This window comes from Priceomyces carsonii, assembly GCF_900007245.1.
Source record: "Priceomyces carsonii strain CBS4050 genome assembly, scaffold: Debaryomyces_carsonii_scaffold_2, whole genome shotgun sequence".
NCBI classification, from domain to species: domain Eukaryota; kingdom Fungi; phylum Ascomycota; class Pichiomycetes; order Serinales; family Debaryomycetaceae; genus Priceomyces; species Priceomyces carsonii.
Window position 1 is genome coordinate 211,089 of NW_026946675.1, and position 19,160 is coordinate 230,248.

At 36.2% G+C, this 19,160-nt stretch overlaps 7 protein-coding genes across 7 annotated transcripts; 2 read left to right on the top strand and 5 right to left on the bottom strand.

The window, feature by feature from the left end:
• Nucleotides 1-1,263: 1,263 nt before the first annotated feature.
• MEF2 (Mef2p) lies at nucleotides 1,264-3,825 on the top strand (the record flags this gene model as incomplete). The annotated part of the gene is made up of 1 exon (XM_062951359.1): nucleotides 1,264-3,825. One exon carries the CDS (start codon nucleotides 1,264-1,266, stop codon nucleotides 3,823-3,825), a length of 2,562 nt encoding a protein of 853 aa, XP_062808369.1.
• Nucleotides 3,826-4,079: 254 nt separating this feature from the next.
• PRCAT00001561001 (uncharacterized protein) lies at nucleotides 4,080-4,883 on the top strand (the record flags this gene model as incomplete). The annotated part of the gene is made up of 1 exon (XM_062951360.1): nucleotides 4,080-4,883. One exon carries the CDS (start codon nucleotides 4,080-4,082, stop codon nucleotides 4,881-4,883), a length of 804 nt encoding a protein of 267 aa, XP_062808370.1.
• Nucleotides 4,884-5,034: 151 nt separating this feature from the next.
• PUT3 (Put3p) lies at nucleotides 5,035-7,803 on the bottom strand (the record flags this gene model as incomplete). Its single annotated transcript, XM_062951361.1, has 1 exon — nucleotides 5,035-7,803. The coding sequence occupies one exon, from the start codon at nucleotides 7,801-7,803 to the stop codon at nucleotides 5,035-5,037; it is 2,769 nt and encodes a 922-aa protein (XP_062808371.1).
• A 273-nt stretch (nucleotides 7,804-8,076) lies between these two features.
• PRCAT00001563001 (CAP domain-containing protein) lies at nucleotides 8,077-8,805 on the bottom strand (the record flags this gene model as incomplete). The annotated part of the gene is made up of 1 exon (XM_062951362.1): nucleotides 8,077-8,805. The coding sequence occupies one exon, from the start codon at nucleotides 8,803-8,805 to the stop codon at nucleotides 8,077-8,079; it is 729 nt and encodes a 242-aa protein (XP_062808372.1).
• A 797-nt stretch (nucleotides 8,806-9,602) lies between these two features.
• PRCAT00001564001 (ATP-dependent 5'-3' DNA helicase) lies at nucleotides 9,603-11,825 on the bottom strand (the record flags this gene model as incomplete). The annotated part of the gene is made up of 1 exon (XM_062951363.1): nucleotides 9,603-11,825. One exon carries the CDS (start codon nucleotides 11,823-11,825, stop codon nucleotides 9,603-9,605), a length of 2,223 nt encoding a protein of 740 aa, XP_062808373.1.
• Nucleotides 11,826-12,280: 455 nt separating this feature from the next.
• PRCAT00001565001 (uncharacterized protein) lies at nucleotides 12,281-12,653 on the bottom strand (the record flags this gene model as incomplete). The annotated part of the gene is made up of 2 exons (XM_062951364.1): nucleotides 12,281-12,586; nucleotides 12,648-12,653. The coding sequence occupies 2 exons, from the start codon at nucleotides 12,651-12,653 to the stop codon at nucleotides 12,281-12,283; spliced, it is 312 nt and encodes a 103-aa protein (XP_062808374.1).
• Nucleotides 12,654-12,820: 167 nt separating this feature from the next.
• On the bottom strand, nucleotides 12,821-18,025 carry PRCAT00001566001 (uncharacterized protein; the record flags this gene model as incomplete). The annotated part of the gene is made up of 1 exon (XM_062951365.1): nucleotides 12,821-18,025. The coding sequence occupies one exon, from the start codon at nucleotides 18,023-18,025 to the stop codon at nucleotides 12,821-12,823; it is 5,205 nt and encodes a 1,734-aa protein (XP_062808375.1).
• Nucleotides 18,026-19,160: the final 1,135 nt, after the last annotated feature.

Sequence of the window (19,160 nt, forward strand, 5' to 3'; positions counted from 1 at the left end):
AGACTATGGTTAATTTTTTATAGCTATAATAAAGCCTTTCAAAAGTCGGATACAGAAACCGGCCCGAGAAGGTTGTTCTCTAAATAACCGGCTCACCGATACGGGCGAAATTCTTAGTGATGTCGAGATTCAAACTTGCGCTTAGCGCTTACAAAACAGTAAGCCGTTCGTCAGCCTCACGAGGCATATACGTTGCTTTGATTGTTACGTCAAGTTTTAAGATGACTCTTTACAGACAAAAAGACCGACGCCCTTGACCAGATATACGCCCTACCTAAAATAAGGAAAAAAGCTTTGCTGACATCAAGAACAACATAGGTAGCTTGTCTGTATCTTTTTTCCGAAAAAAAAAAGCAAAAAATTAAAATTTTTTGGGGCAAGCTGGGACTCGAACCCAGGACCTCCCGCATTTTAAGTTGACCCTAAGCGAGAATCATACCTCTAGACCACATGCCCTTGAATTTAATTTTTTTCATTTTATAAAAGAATAATAGATCCCAATTGCTATTGTTGCAAATATTTGAATTGGCTTTGAATGTGTCATCAAAGAAAGGGAAATAGAGATATCATTCTTTAATTCTGCGCTTGAACATACTTCAAATAGCATCTTCGTGTAGTACGCCTTTATTAATGTATTGGATTTTAATAATGCCGATCAATAGAGTATCAGCTACAAAAATCTGCATTGTGAGAGAAGATTCCTCGTGTCTTCTTCAGTGAGGTCTCTTGATACTTTGTAAATAAAACTCCAAAGGCTGACCGCTAGGATTAGATGGCAAGAGGCAATACTAAAATAAGTTAAGGTAATGAAATTGCATAAATACTCTTCACACCAAATGTTTGTGACGGTGCAGAGTAGATGCTAAAGCTTTCAAAAAACTCTCTCGAGCCTTGTTATAACTTGAGAGAAATATTACTATCATGCTTTTTATGCAAACTGTAGCTCACATTGGTGTTAAGAATATGATATTTTTTGATGAACAGATGTAGATATTTAGAGTGTTTGTTGCGGCAGATTTTGAAGCGTTTGAATACTTAGCAGCATTGGGATATATGAACCTTATAGCAATGTAATGATCCAGTTATAATATATTTTAGATAGGTGGAATCTGACTTGTGGAGGTACTTGCACAAGTGATATTTTTATCACCTCCATTAATATAATAGATCTGTACACCAGTAAAATCTGACGCTAATACGGTACCGAGCAAAAAAACCAAAAATCTTATCTACTTGATGAGGTTGATTTTAAGGACAATTGGGATGATATTTTATTCTTTTGCTAAAGTGAAACATACTTCTCTTGTCGCCTCATGGTTTAAGAATCCTGGTCATACCAGATCTCTTCATGCTTCCGTTAGGTATCTCACTGAAAGTAAACTAAATAATGTTCCTATCGATCGTACAAGGAATATTGGAGTGATTGCTCATATCGATGCGGGAAAAACTACAACGACGGAAACAATGTTATACTACAGTGGAGAGACCCGGCGTATTGGAAAAGTCGATGATGGTGATACGGTGACAGATTATCTACCTTCAGAAAGAGAAAGAGGTATAACAATTCAACTGGCTGCCATTTCTATTCCGTGGAACAACAAAAAAATCAATATAATAGACACCCCTGGTCATGCTGACTTTTCCTTTGAAGTTATTCGGTCGCTTAGAGTTTTAGACGGTGCCATCACTATTTTCGATGCCGTGGCCGGTGTAGAAGCACAATCAGAGAAGGTATGGAAGCAAGCAGCTTCTCTTGAAATACCACGCATTGCTTATATTAACAAAATGGATAGGGTGGGAGCAGGATTCAGTCGTACTGTGCGTGAAATGATTCAAAAGTTACAAACAAGAGTTGTTCTATGCAATATTCCATATTTTGAAAAGGACCAAGACAATGAGTTACAATTTAAAGGTGTTATCGACGTATTAAATAAAAAAATCTTAAAGTGGAAATCCTCAGATGATACAGGAAATCAGATAGAAGTTGTGGATTTAGAAAAGAGTCCAACTGAGTATGAGGAGCAACTTATGATGATTCAAAAATGTCGTGAATCCATGATTGAAACGCTAGGAGAGATTGACGATGAGGTTGTGGATGAATTTTTGAACCATAATGAAGATTACATGCAGATATCGGCTACATTTTTAACTAAAGCTATAAAAAGGGCAACTATCTCGAATCTTTTGACCCCAGTGTTTTGTGGTTCTTCATTTAAGCACATTGGAGTTCAACCACTTATGGATGCGGTGGTTAACTTCCTACCCTCTCCTTTGGAGATAAAATTGCCGGAAGTTAAGTCCTCAACTTCAAAACTTTCTAGAAGCAAAAAAAAGAAGCAGCTCACCGCTGACGTTCAAATGGATGTACCCATAATTCTTGATTCAAAAAAAGGTTTAATTTTTAACAAAAACCCTAACTTAACAGTTGCATTAGCATTTAAGGTAATGACACATGCTACTAGAGGGGTCCTTACTTTCTTTAGGGTTTACAGCGGAAAGCTTATGTCGAATACAACGGTTATCAACACAAGAACAGGAAAAAAGCTACACTTTAAAAAACTATTACTCATGCACGGAGAGGACCCAGAAACAGTTCCATATATAAGCTCAGGAAACATTGGTGTGATTGCTGGTACTGAGGATGACATTATCACTGGTGATACTCTTGTTTCTCATGGTGCTCTCAATAAACTGTTTTCACCTATGGAGTCAAATTTGAAATTATTACCGATAGAAATTCCTCCCCCACTCTTCAACTCAAGCATTGAGCCACTCACAGCTGGAGATGAAAGATATATCAAGTCTTGCATAGCTGTCTTAATAAGGGAGGATCCGTCATTGAAAGTTAGCGAGGATGAAGATTTGGGGCAAACGACTTTAAGTGGAATGGGAGAGCTTCATTTAGACATTATAAAAGAGAGATTAATCAGAGATATGAAAGCGAATGTACGCTTTCGAGATGTTGCGGTTTCCTATAAAGAGTCACCTTATAAACCGAACAACCAAAAGACAACTGAACGCTCAGATGAAACTAGTGTTTCTGTGACAGTCGAGCTAGACTCTTTTGAAGGTGAGGCGGTAGACTCTATGTTTTCAGAAGAAGATGGTGCTTACATCTTTCCACATGAAAATAATATTGTAATTTTAGAGCCATCGGCAACTCCGAATTCGATGATGCAAGCAATGACGGAAAGACGATGGAAGTCTGATCATTCTTTAGAGGACTTACAGGAGACACTAATTCAAGGCTGCTTAACAGCTTTGCAGCTTGGGGGCCCCATCTTGAGTCTTCCTTTGCATTCTACAGTTGTAAGAATCAAAGCATGGAATTTTCCAGTATTTGATAAAACGTACAATTCTTCATTGCTAATGGAGGCCGCTAGAAAAGCGGTCAGTAGCAATATACACAATCATAAAGAAAATGCATTTTCTATCTTGGAACCGATAATGGTTACCAGGATTTTCGTTAACTCAGATGTTTTGGGAGATGTTGTTCATGATCTTACTCATAAACGACATGCAATAATCATATCTATTGATGATGAGCACTCTGATAATTTAGAAAACTTAACATGGGCTTCAAAAGAATCCGAACGTATCTATTTACCACCTGATTACACAATGTCGTCCAATAACATTATGTCTGAGCTTAGTAGCAAAAAAGTCATCACAGCTCACACACCTTTACGTGAGATGGTTGGCTATTTGTCTAAATTACGCTCAATGACCCAGGGAAGAAGCGACTTCAGTATGACGTATCTTGGAATGAGAAGAGCTCTTCAGTCTAGATTAGCGACTCTTGTTGAAGAGACTAAAATAGTCTAGAATTCTTGTATATATTCACTTATAGACATATTCGACCATGCTCGTCTGGCGTTTGGAAGTAAATCGAACACATGGTACTTATATAAAGCAAATCGTATAAAAAAATCTCGCTGTAACTTTTTTACGAGTTGGATATGTTGGTAGGAACCGATGGGTCGCTTTTGCTCTTTAATTTAATCAGAAGCTAAAGAGACCCATATTGCCAATGTGCCTGAAGAAGAAAGATTGTACTGCATGTAGTCAAATCTATACTTATGGTCCAAAAATCTCAAGTATCTATCCCCATTCCATCTCACCACTACGTATGGGACATGAATTCAAATAATAAGAGTCCCCTAGAACTCGATAGGGAAAGAGTTACTTGTCTTTTACTCATCAACACTCAGCTTATGAAGAAGACTATAAATATTTATCACAACGTTTTAAGTAACCAACATTCTCTCCAACAGCTTCCCCAACAAGCAAGAAAAACAATCATTGATCTGTATCAAAACTGTACCAGAAGAATACACTGCAACTTGACAGTATTGTCATACTTACATGAAAAGTATCATGGAGCCCAGGGCCAACAACAGACGTCTCAAAATCGGCCCACTTTTCCAGTTTTAAATACGGCACCTCCAGACATGCCAGAACTTAACCAGTTGTACAATAAATTACAGGAACTTTATCCTGAGTCACAGTATATGAAAATGAGACCCGACCCGATGAGGGAACCTTCACAGTTTGAACTGCTGTCTACTTCTCCATATCCCCAAGCACAACGACCACAATATACACCTCCTATAAACAATGTTCCACAAGATCAGATTGCACCACGAAACATATCAGTATCCAACATGAATGCCATGAATGCGGATCAAGCGCCAAATACATTTCAGCAGGGTCAAAATTATTTAAACAACTTTAATCAAGGAGTAAATAATCTCCCGAACAATCAAATACCATCCCAGTCTCCCCGTCCATCAATGCAGGCTATGTCTCCACTGCAGCTATTTAATATCAATAACTCCTCCTCAAACTTGGCCCCTACTTCAGGAATGATGGATATGATTTGATTAAAATGATTTATAATCCCTTTATTTAAGCTTACGTACATTTCTACACTAATTCATATGTATAATCTTTGTCTATAATTAACTCGGTGAACTTTATTAAGCCTCATGGCAATAATACTTAATAACTCCCGTCATCTAACATGGATCTTTCTCATCCAAATGCATTGGGGTTTCGATTGAAAATATTCAAAACATCTGGAACATCACTGTAAACCTCAGCTTGTGGTGTCTGATTATGTGATTGGCTAGGGTTGTAAACTGAAGCACTGAAGCGATCTAATTCCCGCCACAGATCTTCATGATCACGGTTCGACAGCTCTCCCGGTATATTCAACCAAATGGCATCATTCGTTATTTCATTCCATAGCTTTTGTTCGTCGTCTAAAGACGGTACTTCATCAACTGCCATATCTGACGTCCCTTCAAAAGCAGTTATTGTTGGTGTGAGAAGTAAATTAAGATCAGTCACGTCTCCTCGGTCGTTTGAAGTGTCTTTTGACGTTGACATCTGTTGCTCTTGTTTATTAAAATCAATAAAAGATGGAGTTGAATCGAATGGAATTGTTGACTCAGACTTAAAATTGGTGTTTCCTCCATCTCCATTGTTGTGAGGGTCTGCATTCAGTCCATTCAAGTCATAATCATCACCTTTCTCATGGCAATGCTTTTGAAGTAAATCATCCATTGGCCCGTTAAAATTTAATACTTTTATTAACTTTAAAAGTTGAGCTCTCCTTAATGCCGCAGGATAATTGCCTAATTTTTTCATTTTTGTGAATATGATCAAGGCATGATCCAAGTGAGTCTTTGTTGCCTCGTAGACACCAAAGGAAGCATTAAATAATATTAATGTAGAAGCTGAAGTGAACAAGTATTCTCTATCCATCCAACCAAACATGGCAACCATTCTATCAGGCATTAGACCCCATATGCATTTGATCGAATTAATGGAGGCTCGGAACGAAGCATTTAATAATTTAAAGATATTTCCTGAATACTTCTTCAAATCAATATATTTACTCACGCTGTGATCGACCTGGATTTCTTTCAATTTTTTGCTAGCAAAATGAAACAAAAGTGGACGTACCGCCAAATTCATACCTTGAAAATATTCTGTCATTAAATTCACAGTCAATCTTGTGACTGACACTTCTTCACTAGAAAACTCAACTTTCAAAAAATCAGGTAACGAATTTCTCCACGTAGTCAACTTCTGCACAAGTTCAGAAACGACTGGCAAAATATTAAATTTCGGTTGCTTCGTGTATAAAGATGAAAGGATTGATGCGTTAATTTGCGTTATTCGGACGCAATTGTTAATATATTCGGCACTTGGAAAAATATAATAACCTCTGACGTCGTTTTCTTCTGATTGATCAATTGTCATATTAAAATCTGCGGGCAAAGCAGTTGAGATACTGTCATCAGAAAAACTTAATGGTAATCCAGCCTTTGAAGAGAGCATTCTTTCATACATATACACCGTCCACCAAATCCTTCTTCTATGCTCCAACTCGAATCTGTTTAAATTTTCTTTTTCAGCGTCAACATGCCATCCAAGAATCAAACTTGACCGCAAGGCTAACCCAAAATAAAAATAGGAAGCAATAGTACAATCTGCTACTTGCAAAAAGAACGCATATAATAGCAAGACCTCAATACCGCCATCCCTAGTAACATTATCAATCGCTCCAGAAGCAAATAAGCCTGTAAATAATTCAGTGGCTTGATAAAAAAACCCAGAACCTGGAAGAATATTTTTTCTTGTCTTTTTGTTCTTAGCTTTATTATCTGCTTTGGATTTGTTTGAGCTTTTAGCACTTGAAGAATCTGATTCGGTACCCAAGTACATTTCTCCGATAGCAAAAATAAGTAATATTTTGCAGAACCATATAGATTCCAAAATCCTATCGTCATCTGCATCTCTCTTGATAGCATTGTCATCTTCGACTGGTGATGTAAGCGGACTTTTGTTTCTCTTCAAGATCTTTTTATTCTCTTCTGTTTTTCCGGAATATAAATTCATCAAAAATTGCTTAACCAATCCTTCGTTAAAAAAATAAAAGCATGCATCATTATAGTTGATAAACATGTCTACGAGAAGCATTGCATAAGAATACGAAGGAAGCGTAAAATTGATGGAAAGACCAGGTCTCGTATTCGTTTTCGACAATGTGATCTTGTAGGCATTTCCTTCTTTCTCTAATATTTCCGCTTCACGTGTATGGTGGTAATAAAAAGAATAATTTGATACATTTGGAGAGGAATCTTGAGGAGGAGATCCTAATGTTGACATTTTCCTCGATAGGCTCGAAGCATTCGGTGAAACCATATTTTGAATCTCAAGACCAAAGAGAGTCATAGATGATGATCCAGCATACAATTTTTCACCCGTTCTTGAGTGTATTAATCTCCCATGATTCTCTAAAGAAGGCTGTATTACTTCACCGCTCTGTGGGTTCAACTTATTCTGTCCCACGTCGGAAATGGATCCGGTATGGTTCTGCGATAGATTCATGCTCGATGAGTGTTGAGCAAATGGTGACTCACACTCTGTTTCCCCTGAGGAAGCCGAAGAAAGCCTTTTATTTGCTTCTTCTTTGAGGCTATTCCTTAAAGTCGCATTGTCTTTCTTCAATCTAGCAATGTCATCATGTAGTTTGCTTAAATATTTCATCGAAACAACCACTTTCTTATCTACTTCAACATATTCACATTTTGTTTTCGCCAATTGACATTTTCTACAGGGTTCACCCCCAGGACATTTGGTATGACGATTTCGACATCTAATGCAAGCTAAAGAACTTCTCTTAGGTTTCGCATTCAGGTAGTCTTTGTTTTCTCCAAATGATGCCTTTGCTTCATATCCACTAAATTCGCTAGATTTTGAAGCGATTTCAGGAGGTTTTGACACTGCCATATTCTCTGAAGCTTTTCCATATTAAAATTAGAATATAACAAGAAGCGGAGTTGATGAGAGCTTTGAAAGGTACTGCATCCAAAATTGTCAAAAATTTGTGACAAGTCGAACATTCTCTATCGGGGCAAGGCGTACACATATTCCTGTTTTCATTTTGTAACCTTTTAACATATATTTGAACTAAATGCTATCAAATAAAACGGGGAGAAAAGTAGAGTAGAGAGTTTATTTTATTCGTAAAACATATTTTGTGCCTATGATGCAATTTTAAGCTTAATCAGATGAAAGGTTCTTCTTTCCCTGTCCCACAACGTTACCTGCAGCGCTGTAGGAGCAGATGATATACTTACCCCAGTTCTCAGAAGAACAGTCCTTGTAAGCACATCCTAATTGCGATGATCCTTTCCAAATGACTTGAGTAAAGTGGTCAAAGGAACTTGCAGAGGAATAGTCGTAGTTCTTTCCCTCATCATACCAGGCATCAAGCGCAGATGGTCCATCTGAATACCCAACAGCTAAATTTTCACCATACTTACCTCCAGAGTGTTTGAGGCTTCCCGAACAATCATACTTGTCTGCATAATCTTGGGCATACTGATAAACAGTATCATCCCAAGTTAATGCATCTGCTCCGTGCTTTGCTCGTTTCTCGTTGTGTGCTTCCAAGATTGCAGAGGCAAATGACTTGTCTGAACCAGATACAGACGTGGACGATGACTCTGATTCTGTCGAAGTTCCCACGGGGGATGTTTCTGCAGAAGACACGCTAGAGGAGCTTACTAACGTTGTTGGAACTTGAGTACTAGAACTAGACAAAGTTTGACTAGTTGCTGCTTTTTTCTGTGTCGGAGCTTCAGAAACGACTGTTTGCTCACCGCCAGCAGTTGTTGCTTCTGATACTCCACCGTATACTGTCTTCACGAACGTGTTTGTAACATAATACGTTTCTGAGTTGACTAAAGATAATACCGATAATGCTCCTATGACGCTGACGAACTTCATTCTCGATTTTATAGTTTTCTTGGATATGCTAGAATATAGTCGACAGAAAGACTTAAATAAATTCTCGCTTACGCTAGCTTTATATATGCGTTCAATTCTTTTCTACCTTTGACATTTCATTTCATAACGTTAACATCCCTGGATATATACGTTCTTAGCTCATGCACCGTCAACTGTATGTAAGCTCTTCTGGAACTATTCTTTTGGAGCTTCTAAACAATCGCGTCCTGAATTGGGAAATATAAAAAAGAAAAATACGCGCATTATGTTCCTGATTGTTTACATTCTCGAAAGCATTGCTCATATATTGTCCGTCAACCACTAAGATTTTCTTGTGATACTTGCAGGAGTTTAAAATGAGCTTGAAAGTTTAAAGTTTTTTGATTCTAGAATGTGAATGAGCTGGTAACTCCTTCATTCTCTTCTCAGCAGTAGGTTCAGAGTCCAAATATTCACCAATCAATATTCACCAATCATCGGTCCCCACGAGGCACAGTGTCGTCTTGCATGAAGACAGTTAATTTATTCTTCTTGAACACTGGTTGTGGGCAATACCTTAAAACAATAGATTCTGTATATTTACAATTTTTCCTGAAGGGTGCGAAGTAAGGAGAGGGAATAATACTTTTCTACACCTACTAAGTGTGAGTTGTGTACGAAGTTGAGATCTGTGATCATAATTTCACCGAAGCACGGTGTGCATACATAAGCGACCTTTGACACACATGCAGTCATCTTAATGTATATTTAAAAGCTGGGCATAAGAATTGATGATGAGCCATGTTGCAGCTAAGATCTCAGTAATTATCTAGAATGGGATATCGAATCTCGAATTCTTGCTCAGCGTACGAAGACCAATTCATCAAAAATTTTATTCCACTTGTGGCCATTAATTCTAGATCACCTACCACGCAGAGTTGTCTTCTCGGCCTCGTCATAGCCACATTCAAACGCCGTTTGTCCTTTAAAAATCCTACATCCCTAGAATCATTAGATCTCACTAATGAGATCAAGATTGCTTCCTTCTCTCTTCCCTGAAATCCATCAACGGTCGAGACCTCAACACCTTCGATATCTTCTTTCTGCAAGGTACGTTTTAGCAATGATACCTGGGCACTGTAAGGAGAAATTAGACCTATGTCTTGCGGTGAAACTCCTGAATCTAAAAGTTTTTTTAAATGTTGAAGGATAACATGAACTTCCATTTCATTGTATTTAGACCCAACATTTAAGCCAGAATCGTTATTTTCGTCCGACTTTTCTGGAAAATCGCCTCCTTGAGTATCAAACCAAAGACACGCTATGTCTAAATCATCCGAGTCTGAAATATTAGGAAGATCTGTTATCAAAATATTAGCAACACTCTTATCTGCTCTGAGTTGGCCACCATATAATTCATTTGACGGGAAGTTCATTATTGCATCGTTCATTCGATACTGAACGTTCAAAAGCTTCTTGAACCGATTACCCTCTAGATCTCTCACTAATCTATCAAACAAAGTCACTTCTAAATTCGCAACCTCTTCATTTCTGATAGCCAATTTTGAAATTTCACTTGCCAAATCCTCTTTCGATTTAACTGTAGGAGGTAATTGCATGTTATCTCCTGCAATTATTAATCTTTTGAAACCAGGATGAGATACTAAAGGTATCCAGCATTGTGGTTCTAAAGCCTGCGAAACTTCATCGATTATTATCGTATCAAATAGAGCCTTTCCTCCTAAAACTGCATTTTCTTTATATAATGACAAAAGCTCATATGATCCTGAACCATGCAAAGTGGATAAAATTACGTTCGCTCCAACCAACAATTCTTGAACAATTCGTCGTTCCCTTACTTTAAGTTCTTTTTTTAACGTCTTAAGCTCCGCCCAGAGGGCTCGCCTCTCAGAATACGCTTTGCATTTACGAATTTTCACCAAAGTGTCACTGATATCCCTCTCAATATCTTTTAGTATCTCTTGGTTGTTATTGTTGGCTACACCATCACCTCTTTTAGATAAAACATCCAAAGAATGTTTCAAGTTTCCTTGAATGAGCCTAGCAGGATGACCTATTCGAATTAGTTTATCTGGATTCCGAACACTCTTTAGAGCAGATCTCAGTCTTTTGCCCTTTTTCTCTGTAGATGCATGGTTGTTAAACATCGGCGAAAGTCTTTCCAAAATTGTGTCGACTGCAATATTTGAAGGAGCACAGACTAATACTCGCTCCTGATTATTAAATACTAATTGCTTGATTGTTTCTATGACAGTATAAGTTTTTCCGGTACCTGGTGGACCGTGAATAATAGATATGGGAGACCTGTGAACTGCGAAATTAACTGCTTCTTTCTGAGATTCGTTTAATTGGCAATCAAAAAACTGATTTAAGTTTGAGTCGCATTCTGTCTTCCATGGCTGATATTCGAGTTCCCCCAACAACATTCTAATAACATCGTTCGTTTTGTCGTATGGTAGCTCTTTCATTTTATTCAAAGCAGTTATCATCCTCTTAAAAGTTATTGAATTGGAAAGCTTGACAATCCATACTCGTGGATTTTCACTAGAAGTATTGTTATACATGTTTAGAACTTTTTCATCAGAAGAATCCTCTTCAACAGCTATTGTCACAGAATCGGATGTGATTTTTGTGACCACACAATCCAAATCGTCACTTTCTGTTCTTTTTTCACCACCCTTCCTAATAACGTCCCGTTCCTCGGATGATTTCGTGCTGTCCATCCTCTCAAGTTTCACAATATCTCCTACTCTAATAGAACCCATTTGGATGCTATTGAAAGTTTCACCATTTTTCAAGGCAGGATCCAATTCCAATGTAATCAAAGTTTTCCCACCTAGGCCTGTTCTCATTTGGCCTATAATCAAGTTGATCACAGCTAACCCCAAACGAGATAGTCTTTTTGCTGAATATGATTCTAAATAAGCAGACATCTCCGATGAGTCGGTTCTCTGCTCTAAATCCACCGCATGCTTAAGCGATTCGACGAATTTACTCCTCCTAGCTCGATTCTCGTCCATCGTTGAATAATAAACTAAATGTCATACTGAATATGCTACTAAAAATGTCTTTAATATTGAGCATGTGTAACTCGCACCACACAAATTTGAAGCAGAATGCAGCGTTATCTCTTCAAATATCCAAAACTCTTATAACTTAAATATGGACAGCCTTCAGGAATTACACACTGAATGACAAAAATTTGAGAATCAAAACGTACTTATCTTAAGTCTACAGAATTTTTCATTTGAAGTCTTTATCGACTCTATTAATTTATCTACTAAAACAATAAGAATTACAAAGACTCATTTTGCAGAATTTTTACTTCGAAACTAAAACTTCATTATAAACTCGCCTTATAAGTTAGGGCCCAAAAACAATTACCTTGCACCAAAAAAAAAGAAAAAAGAACAAATAAACGAAAATACAAAAAAAAAGAAAGATAAGAAAAAGATCTATAACTGAATAATTCCTCTTATTTTTTGATGGGTAAATCTTTTAAATCCCTCCCTGTTTGATCTTTGAATATTTGATTTGATGTCTGACCGGAAACATAATCATACAATAAGTTCCTCTGTTTAAAATAACCACTAGCCTTTAAAATAGATACAACTGAGTCATAGCACTTTTCTCCCATTGCCAAGTATTTACCGAACCATCTGCGGATGTCAATTGAAGAAAAGCTTGAAGTGTCGAACGCCAAACCTGTGTTTCTATGAACACCTGCCAATATAATAGAAATTAAAACTAAGTCAAAAGAATAATGTGCCAATTTTCCTATCTGTAAGAAAAACGTTAGTATTTATCAGAAATCATTTCTATACCATCAACAATACACTTACACTCATTCTTTCGATAGATGTGTCACACTTAAGGAGAAAATAGGGTAGTATCGCTTTTTGATTTTGTGGGTGTATTTTAAGTATTTAAGCGGACTGAATATAATATTTCGTGATAGATATATACTATACAAACTACTCAGGATATTTTGAAATAATCAATTAAACTGAACTAATCAGGCCATGCGAATTTTTTTGATACGTTCGTAAATATCATTACTAGTCCAGTTCCTGATACGCTTACTGGATCCGACAGCAGAAAATAAACGAAGCTGTAACTGCTGAAAATTAAGCTTTAATTGTTCAACTTCAAGCTCATGGTATTTCAGAGGAGGAATTGGTGCAAAACGTACAGCATTTTGATCAATTGAAGCAAAAAGTGCATACCTTGTGATAAGCAAGTCGGAGCCCGACTCTAATCCTTCAATAGTGTATAGAAGTTTTAGTAGTAGCGTTCTAATTCTCAATGATACATAAGGAGAATTTAATAGATTTAAAACCCACTCAATGACGCCATGTCTTTTTAAGACATTCAAATCGTCCATATTTTGTATTCCCATGATAAATCTTTCTAGTAGCCAAGCTATTTCTTTATGGTAGTTTTTGCTTCCTTCTGATTCAATATTATCGACTGAAGCGAAAGTTATATCACTGTATAACGGCAACTCATTCACCTTTATCATTGGCCTAGATGAAATGTATCTACAAACCCGGTCGAACAAAAAGTGCTCTGGGTCCGAAATGATCAGGGCAAAACTAGCATAAATGAACCATACCATGGGCAGTATGTTATCACAACTTCTTAAAGTGAACAACGCATTGGAAATGTAAACTTTGTAAAGATTATAGTCTTTGTAAGCAGTGTTGCAAGATTTTAAAGCACCAGACAACAAAATCTTAGAAATTTTTTTGAGGGTTTCAGATTGACTTCCAAGGCATGTTATCATTAGCTGTAATAAATTTGAATCGAAAAGTTGTTTGAGATTGAGTAAGTACTCCGGCGTAGATGTTTGTGACTGGTTGACTTTAACAAAGTCTTCTGAATTTATGATCAACAAAAAGAGAAACTCTGGATCATAAATTGTATGCTGATAATCCTTAGGATAAGATGACTTAATTCCAAGCAGTATATCAAAGGCATCCAAACAGTTATCTTCCGAAGGAGACTCAATCAATAACTTAAGTAAATGATCTGGGAGTTCAATGTCTTGAAATAGTTTTGGATTATCAACCGTATTGAGAAGGAATTTTTTGTTCAAAGTAATCTTGTACTCCGAAACCTGTTTACCGGTTATCAACTTTTGTTCGTCTAGTGAATCTTTTTCGACATCGCTCAAACCCTCTGTAAAATCCCAGTATTTGATGAAAGACATCCATGACTTCGGAACAATTTCTTCATACTTAATAAGGACTTTCTTCAAGAGAATATCCTCCACTCTAATAGATCCCAAGTAAAACTTAAGCAAAATAGTCACTAGATGAGCAGTTGAAGTCTTATGAGGATTTAAGTGAAACAATATGTATATGATCAATGCAGAATGAATTCGTAACAAACTATTAGTTTCTGATGGCAACTGAGTTAGTTCATTTGCCTCATTAGTAACGAATATGTGTAAGAGCTTTTCAAAGTCGACATCAGCTTTTGAGCCAGTTAAAAGTAAACTGTTAGCGTACTTCAACACCTCAACTTCATTCACCCATGATCTTTGACTCAATAAAACTTCTAATTGAGTGTTGATAATTGATGGAGGAATAAATTTCCATATTGAAGACGATTGACGCAGTAGGAGTTCGACAATCCTTTGTATATTGACAACAAATGTTCTAAAACCATTGGTCCACTCATTTGATTCCGCGAATCTTTTGGTAACAACTAGCATTGCCTTTTGCAACCATACTGCTAACCTTTCCTCGGCATCAACTTTAGAAAGTACTTCATATACTAGAGATGCAAATGCGCTACTCATATCTAAATCACAACCCTGAGTTTCCACATAATTAAAAACTTTTTCTAGAATAAGGCTGTAATTATCTATCTCAGAAATGTAATTCTCCCGTAAGCAAAAGGCAAAAATTTCAAGCAATTGCCCAAACGTTAATTGATGTCCAAAATTTTTCGCACTTACAAGATTTAAAGCCGTACTCACCATTTGTTTAAAGAAAATAGTAAGCTTTTCGTCCGAATTTAGAGTCGGGCAAGAAATAATAGCAGCTCCAACAGTACAGAAAAGTATGTCTTTGCTTACTAAATTTTCTAGCTTCTTTTTTAAATACTCACACTTATCGTTGTTGTCCACCGTTTCATTTTTAGTTAAGCTCTTAAGTAAATATTGTTGCTCTCTATTTTCTAAAGCCAAATCAAAATAATGTGACCACTTCTTAAAAGAAAAATCAACAAGGTTCTTCTCAATCATATTACAAATTATTCTGTGCTTCTGGTCATCAATAGTGGTGTTAGCTTCGAGAGTTATCATTCTATTAAATATCTCCATTGGAGTTATGATGCTTTCATTATATAACAATTCCAAAAATCTTATCGATACGATTTGATTCCGACAGCTTAATTTTTTTATCAAAGATTTGATCGTTTCCTTAGAAAATAACCAAAAAAACTTAGATAATATTGCTTGGTTTTCCTCGTGAATTGATTCGGTATTTGTAATTGCTTGTGAAACAAAATCAGTTAGCTCTTTAATGTATTTAGGGTCTTGTGGGGTTGTGAGAAATATTTGCTGGAAAGTCTCGTTAAGAAGACTTGCAGCTAGATATTGTTTCGTATTCAAACGATGATCACTTATCAACCCGGGATGAAGTATCTCTGACCAAAAATATTTCGAAAATAGATAAGATTTCAATGATTCGTCATTTGGAATAACTCCCATTAAGAAATTACCCATTTTTGAAAATAAGTTAAACATGACACTTTCAGCATCCTTAATCTGTGGATCCCTGACAATCATCTTCAATTTAAGTGCTAGGCCAGCGAAGTCGAATTTAGTAACAGGAATGCTGTTACCGAGGCTGTCAGGATCTTTGATTAATGAAACATATGATACGTTAATTATTTTTTCAAAGAAAGATTGGTTCTTATGTTGTGAGTACGGAATTTGAAATTCCAAAGCGTTCCATAAATGGTTTTCTGCAGCGATAGATAAATACCTCTCATCTTCATTTATCAAATCATTTCCTAGATCAACTATGGATTCAATAGGCTCTCCTATTACAACTAAATATCTAAAGTATAAGAAAAGCCATCTCATTATTAGTTTTGTGTTGCCCGTATCCTGTTTCAAGACAACCTTTAGCTGATCAACCAAGCATATTGTGAAAACATTTATATCATTGAAGGTTTTATGGGATTTATCAAGAAATCTATAGGGAAATTTTGTTGACCTAGAAATTACCTCATCTAACACATTCCAGATACTTTCATTAGAGCCGAACAATTTTAAAGACTCAATCAATGCAATTATAGGAGAGACTATCAACCTTTTGTTGAGAAACAAATATGGCGTCGTCAAAGATTCCAAAATATTAATCAATTTCCAACGAAAATAGTTGTCTAGCAGGCTCGTTGCTGACAATTTGACTAAGCATGTAAAGAAAGAATTTCCACTATTGGGCTTATGCCACCATTTGATATTTTGCTCTAATTGCTGGCTAAACTGTATAGATAAATAGTTGTCCAACAATGCTATGTCATATCCTTTCAAAGAGTTGAAGTCTTTCTTCAAAATCTGGTTCGATTCCGATACCGTAATTTTCGTTAAAGCTAAAGAAGCCGAGCTAATTTTTGGATATAATTCTTCGTACTCTTTAAATATCATCGATAGAGTTAATATCATTACATTCCTTTCTTTAGGTTTTCTTTCGTTCCCTAATTTATTATATAATTGAACCAAATATGACAAGTCAGGAAGATTCAGAAATACCAAATCTGTCAATGATTGTTTATACTTCATTATACCTAATGACAAAAAAGCTTTCAATTTTCTTAAAGCGAACATTATTAACTGTAGGGATAACTGAGACACGAGGTCATATTCAAAATCAATGCACTTTGAAAGGGAAGACTTTGACAAAGGCGGTAGAGCTATGTTATCCACAATCCTAGATAGGTTTAATTGAACATCATCGTTTATAAAATTCATTTCAGAGAGCTCCATGATACTTTGAGGAAGAGGTAGCTGTAAAATTCTGCAATATAATAGAGTGTGGCCAATCCACCAAGAAGATAAGGTAGGATCATGGTAACCCCCACCGTGTTGTATCATCCAATTCAAATATGGCAGAACTAATTCAGGAGCTGCCCTCAATATGTCAATACAAAACTGAAGCTGAGGACTCGATTCCCAAGGTTTTATGGCAGTCAATAATGTGTACAATAATTTATTGCAAATTTTGAATGAAGTATTATTGATTACGATGGCCACACCCTCCACTTCTGGGAATTGCCACGTTCTATCATTTGGAAATAGTAAACCTCGCTTCAGGTCTGTTGCAAGTTTAGTCATGAATTTCATGAAGAATTCTTTGAATTCTTCATTCTCCTGTCTATTGAAAATTAACTGGGCTTTAAACATAAAGTTTTCATTCAATATCTTACACTTAATTGATTTTCTGAACACGACTTCTTCTAATATTTTTGAGTCAATAAAATTGAATATTAGTGTTAAAGTCGATGTTGAATCGACAATAGACAAATATTTCCAGAGATTATTCATTATGGAATGATATCTTGTAAGCAAGGTCTTTCTTGTGAATGCCGATGCATTAGAATTTAAAGCAAGCCAAAATTTAATGAAATTGTGTCGTATCGATAAAAAGTCTTTCGAAGAATTTGCTAATCCATTTTCAAGCTCCGCTTTCGTAGGAATCAATAATTTTGGAAGAACACTTAGATTTATATCAAAAAGGTCTAGAAATTCACTCACCAAACTTTTATTGCTAACCAAATCGGTGAGTATTCTTAAAACTGGATTCGTTAGCGACGGTTTACAGCTAGATAAAGCTCTATATATAGCTTTTAAGTGACCATGGAGTAACTCTTTATAAAATGTCACAATCATAGGTTGTAGTTGTGCACTATCAATTTGGCTCAAACCTTGATAATCCTTATCAGAATAAATACCACTGATCACATTAGCCATATATGTTAATCGCGACATCTTCAGTGAGCAATCACTGAAGTGGTGGTGATCGTTCAGAGAAGCAAAATATGACCAATTACTCAATACTTTAATCATGCTGCCATGTTGAACGAATCCTGCTACTAAAGTCAAGTCCCTCGAGGATGTCACTTTCACGAGTTCATCGACCACTTTTGAGTTTACATTCACGGAACTGTGAACATTCTTTTTCTTTGGCCCCTGTGCCACCATGATTGATTTAAGTCCCAGCGCTTTCAAAACTGATCATCGCATGGTCATCGGTAGAATTTTTGCACTGAATCTGATATTACACAATCCCACATACGTAAACAAATTTCGCACAAATCTTATATCACGCTAAAAGGTACATAAAGTCGCACAAAAGCTTATTACGATATAGCATTGAAGGATGAAATTTCAGAATGCCCTTCACTGATAAATGTAAGGTTTGTTGAAAGTCAATTGAAAGTCACTTGAAAGTCATTTTATGTTTAAATCATCTTCGCTAACAACCGAATTGAGATTCTCAAGTCGCCAGTACTAGATTTGATGTACATATATATCTTTCTATTTCATGTTACCCACCGTGATGAATTCCTGCTACAAATTCTTTTGTAACTCATTTATATCGTACATAAATCAATTGATCAAAATTTATTAAATCACTTTTGAACTACATTATTTGGCCGTATATTTAACCAAAACTTCATGGGTTTTGATACAAGAGAACATATCCGTCTGTTCAAAAAGCTAATAAAATGAAAATGAACACATGACTTATGAATAAGCCTACAGTATAAAATAACTACCTGCATCAAATTCATTTATAGTTTATCATAAACTATTATCGTGTTTTCGCAGCAAGTAGTTTGAATACTTCTCGTTGGGAGACTCTCGGTTGTGAAATATGATGGCTGAATTTCGTTCGTAAAGTCAATCCTTTGGTTTTCTCTTATCTCATAGCGTACGGCAATTCGTGTGATGCTTGATTAGTGTGATACAATTATTATTGTTTAGATGTCTGGCACGAAATTTAGAATCCATTTATTTGGGCTGCTGGTGAAAATATTTAGTTTTGTTGACGTTCGAGAGATCTGTTTTTATCAATATTGTGTATCTTCTGTAATTATTTCATTGCATAGCGCACTGCAGTTTATAAACAAAAAACTTTGTCAGCTTTTCGGCCACAACTTAAGCTTAAATGTTTGAAAAGAAAGTGATTCAAAAGGCATTGAGTTCAAAGGAACGCATAAAAGCTATATCAAGTCAATAGGTTTCCACTCAATTATATCTTACTATAAAATTTTGCAACTGATATAACTTAAGCATCAGAATCAGTATCTCAGTGGTCTGAGTTTAATTTCAC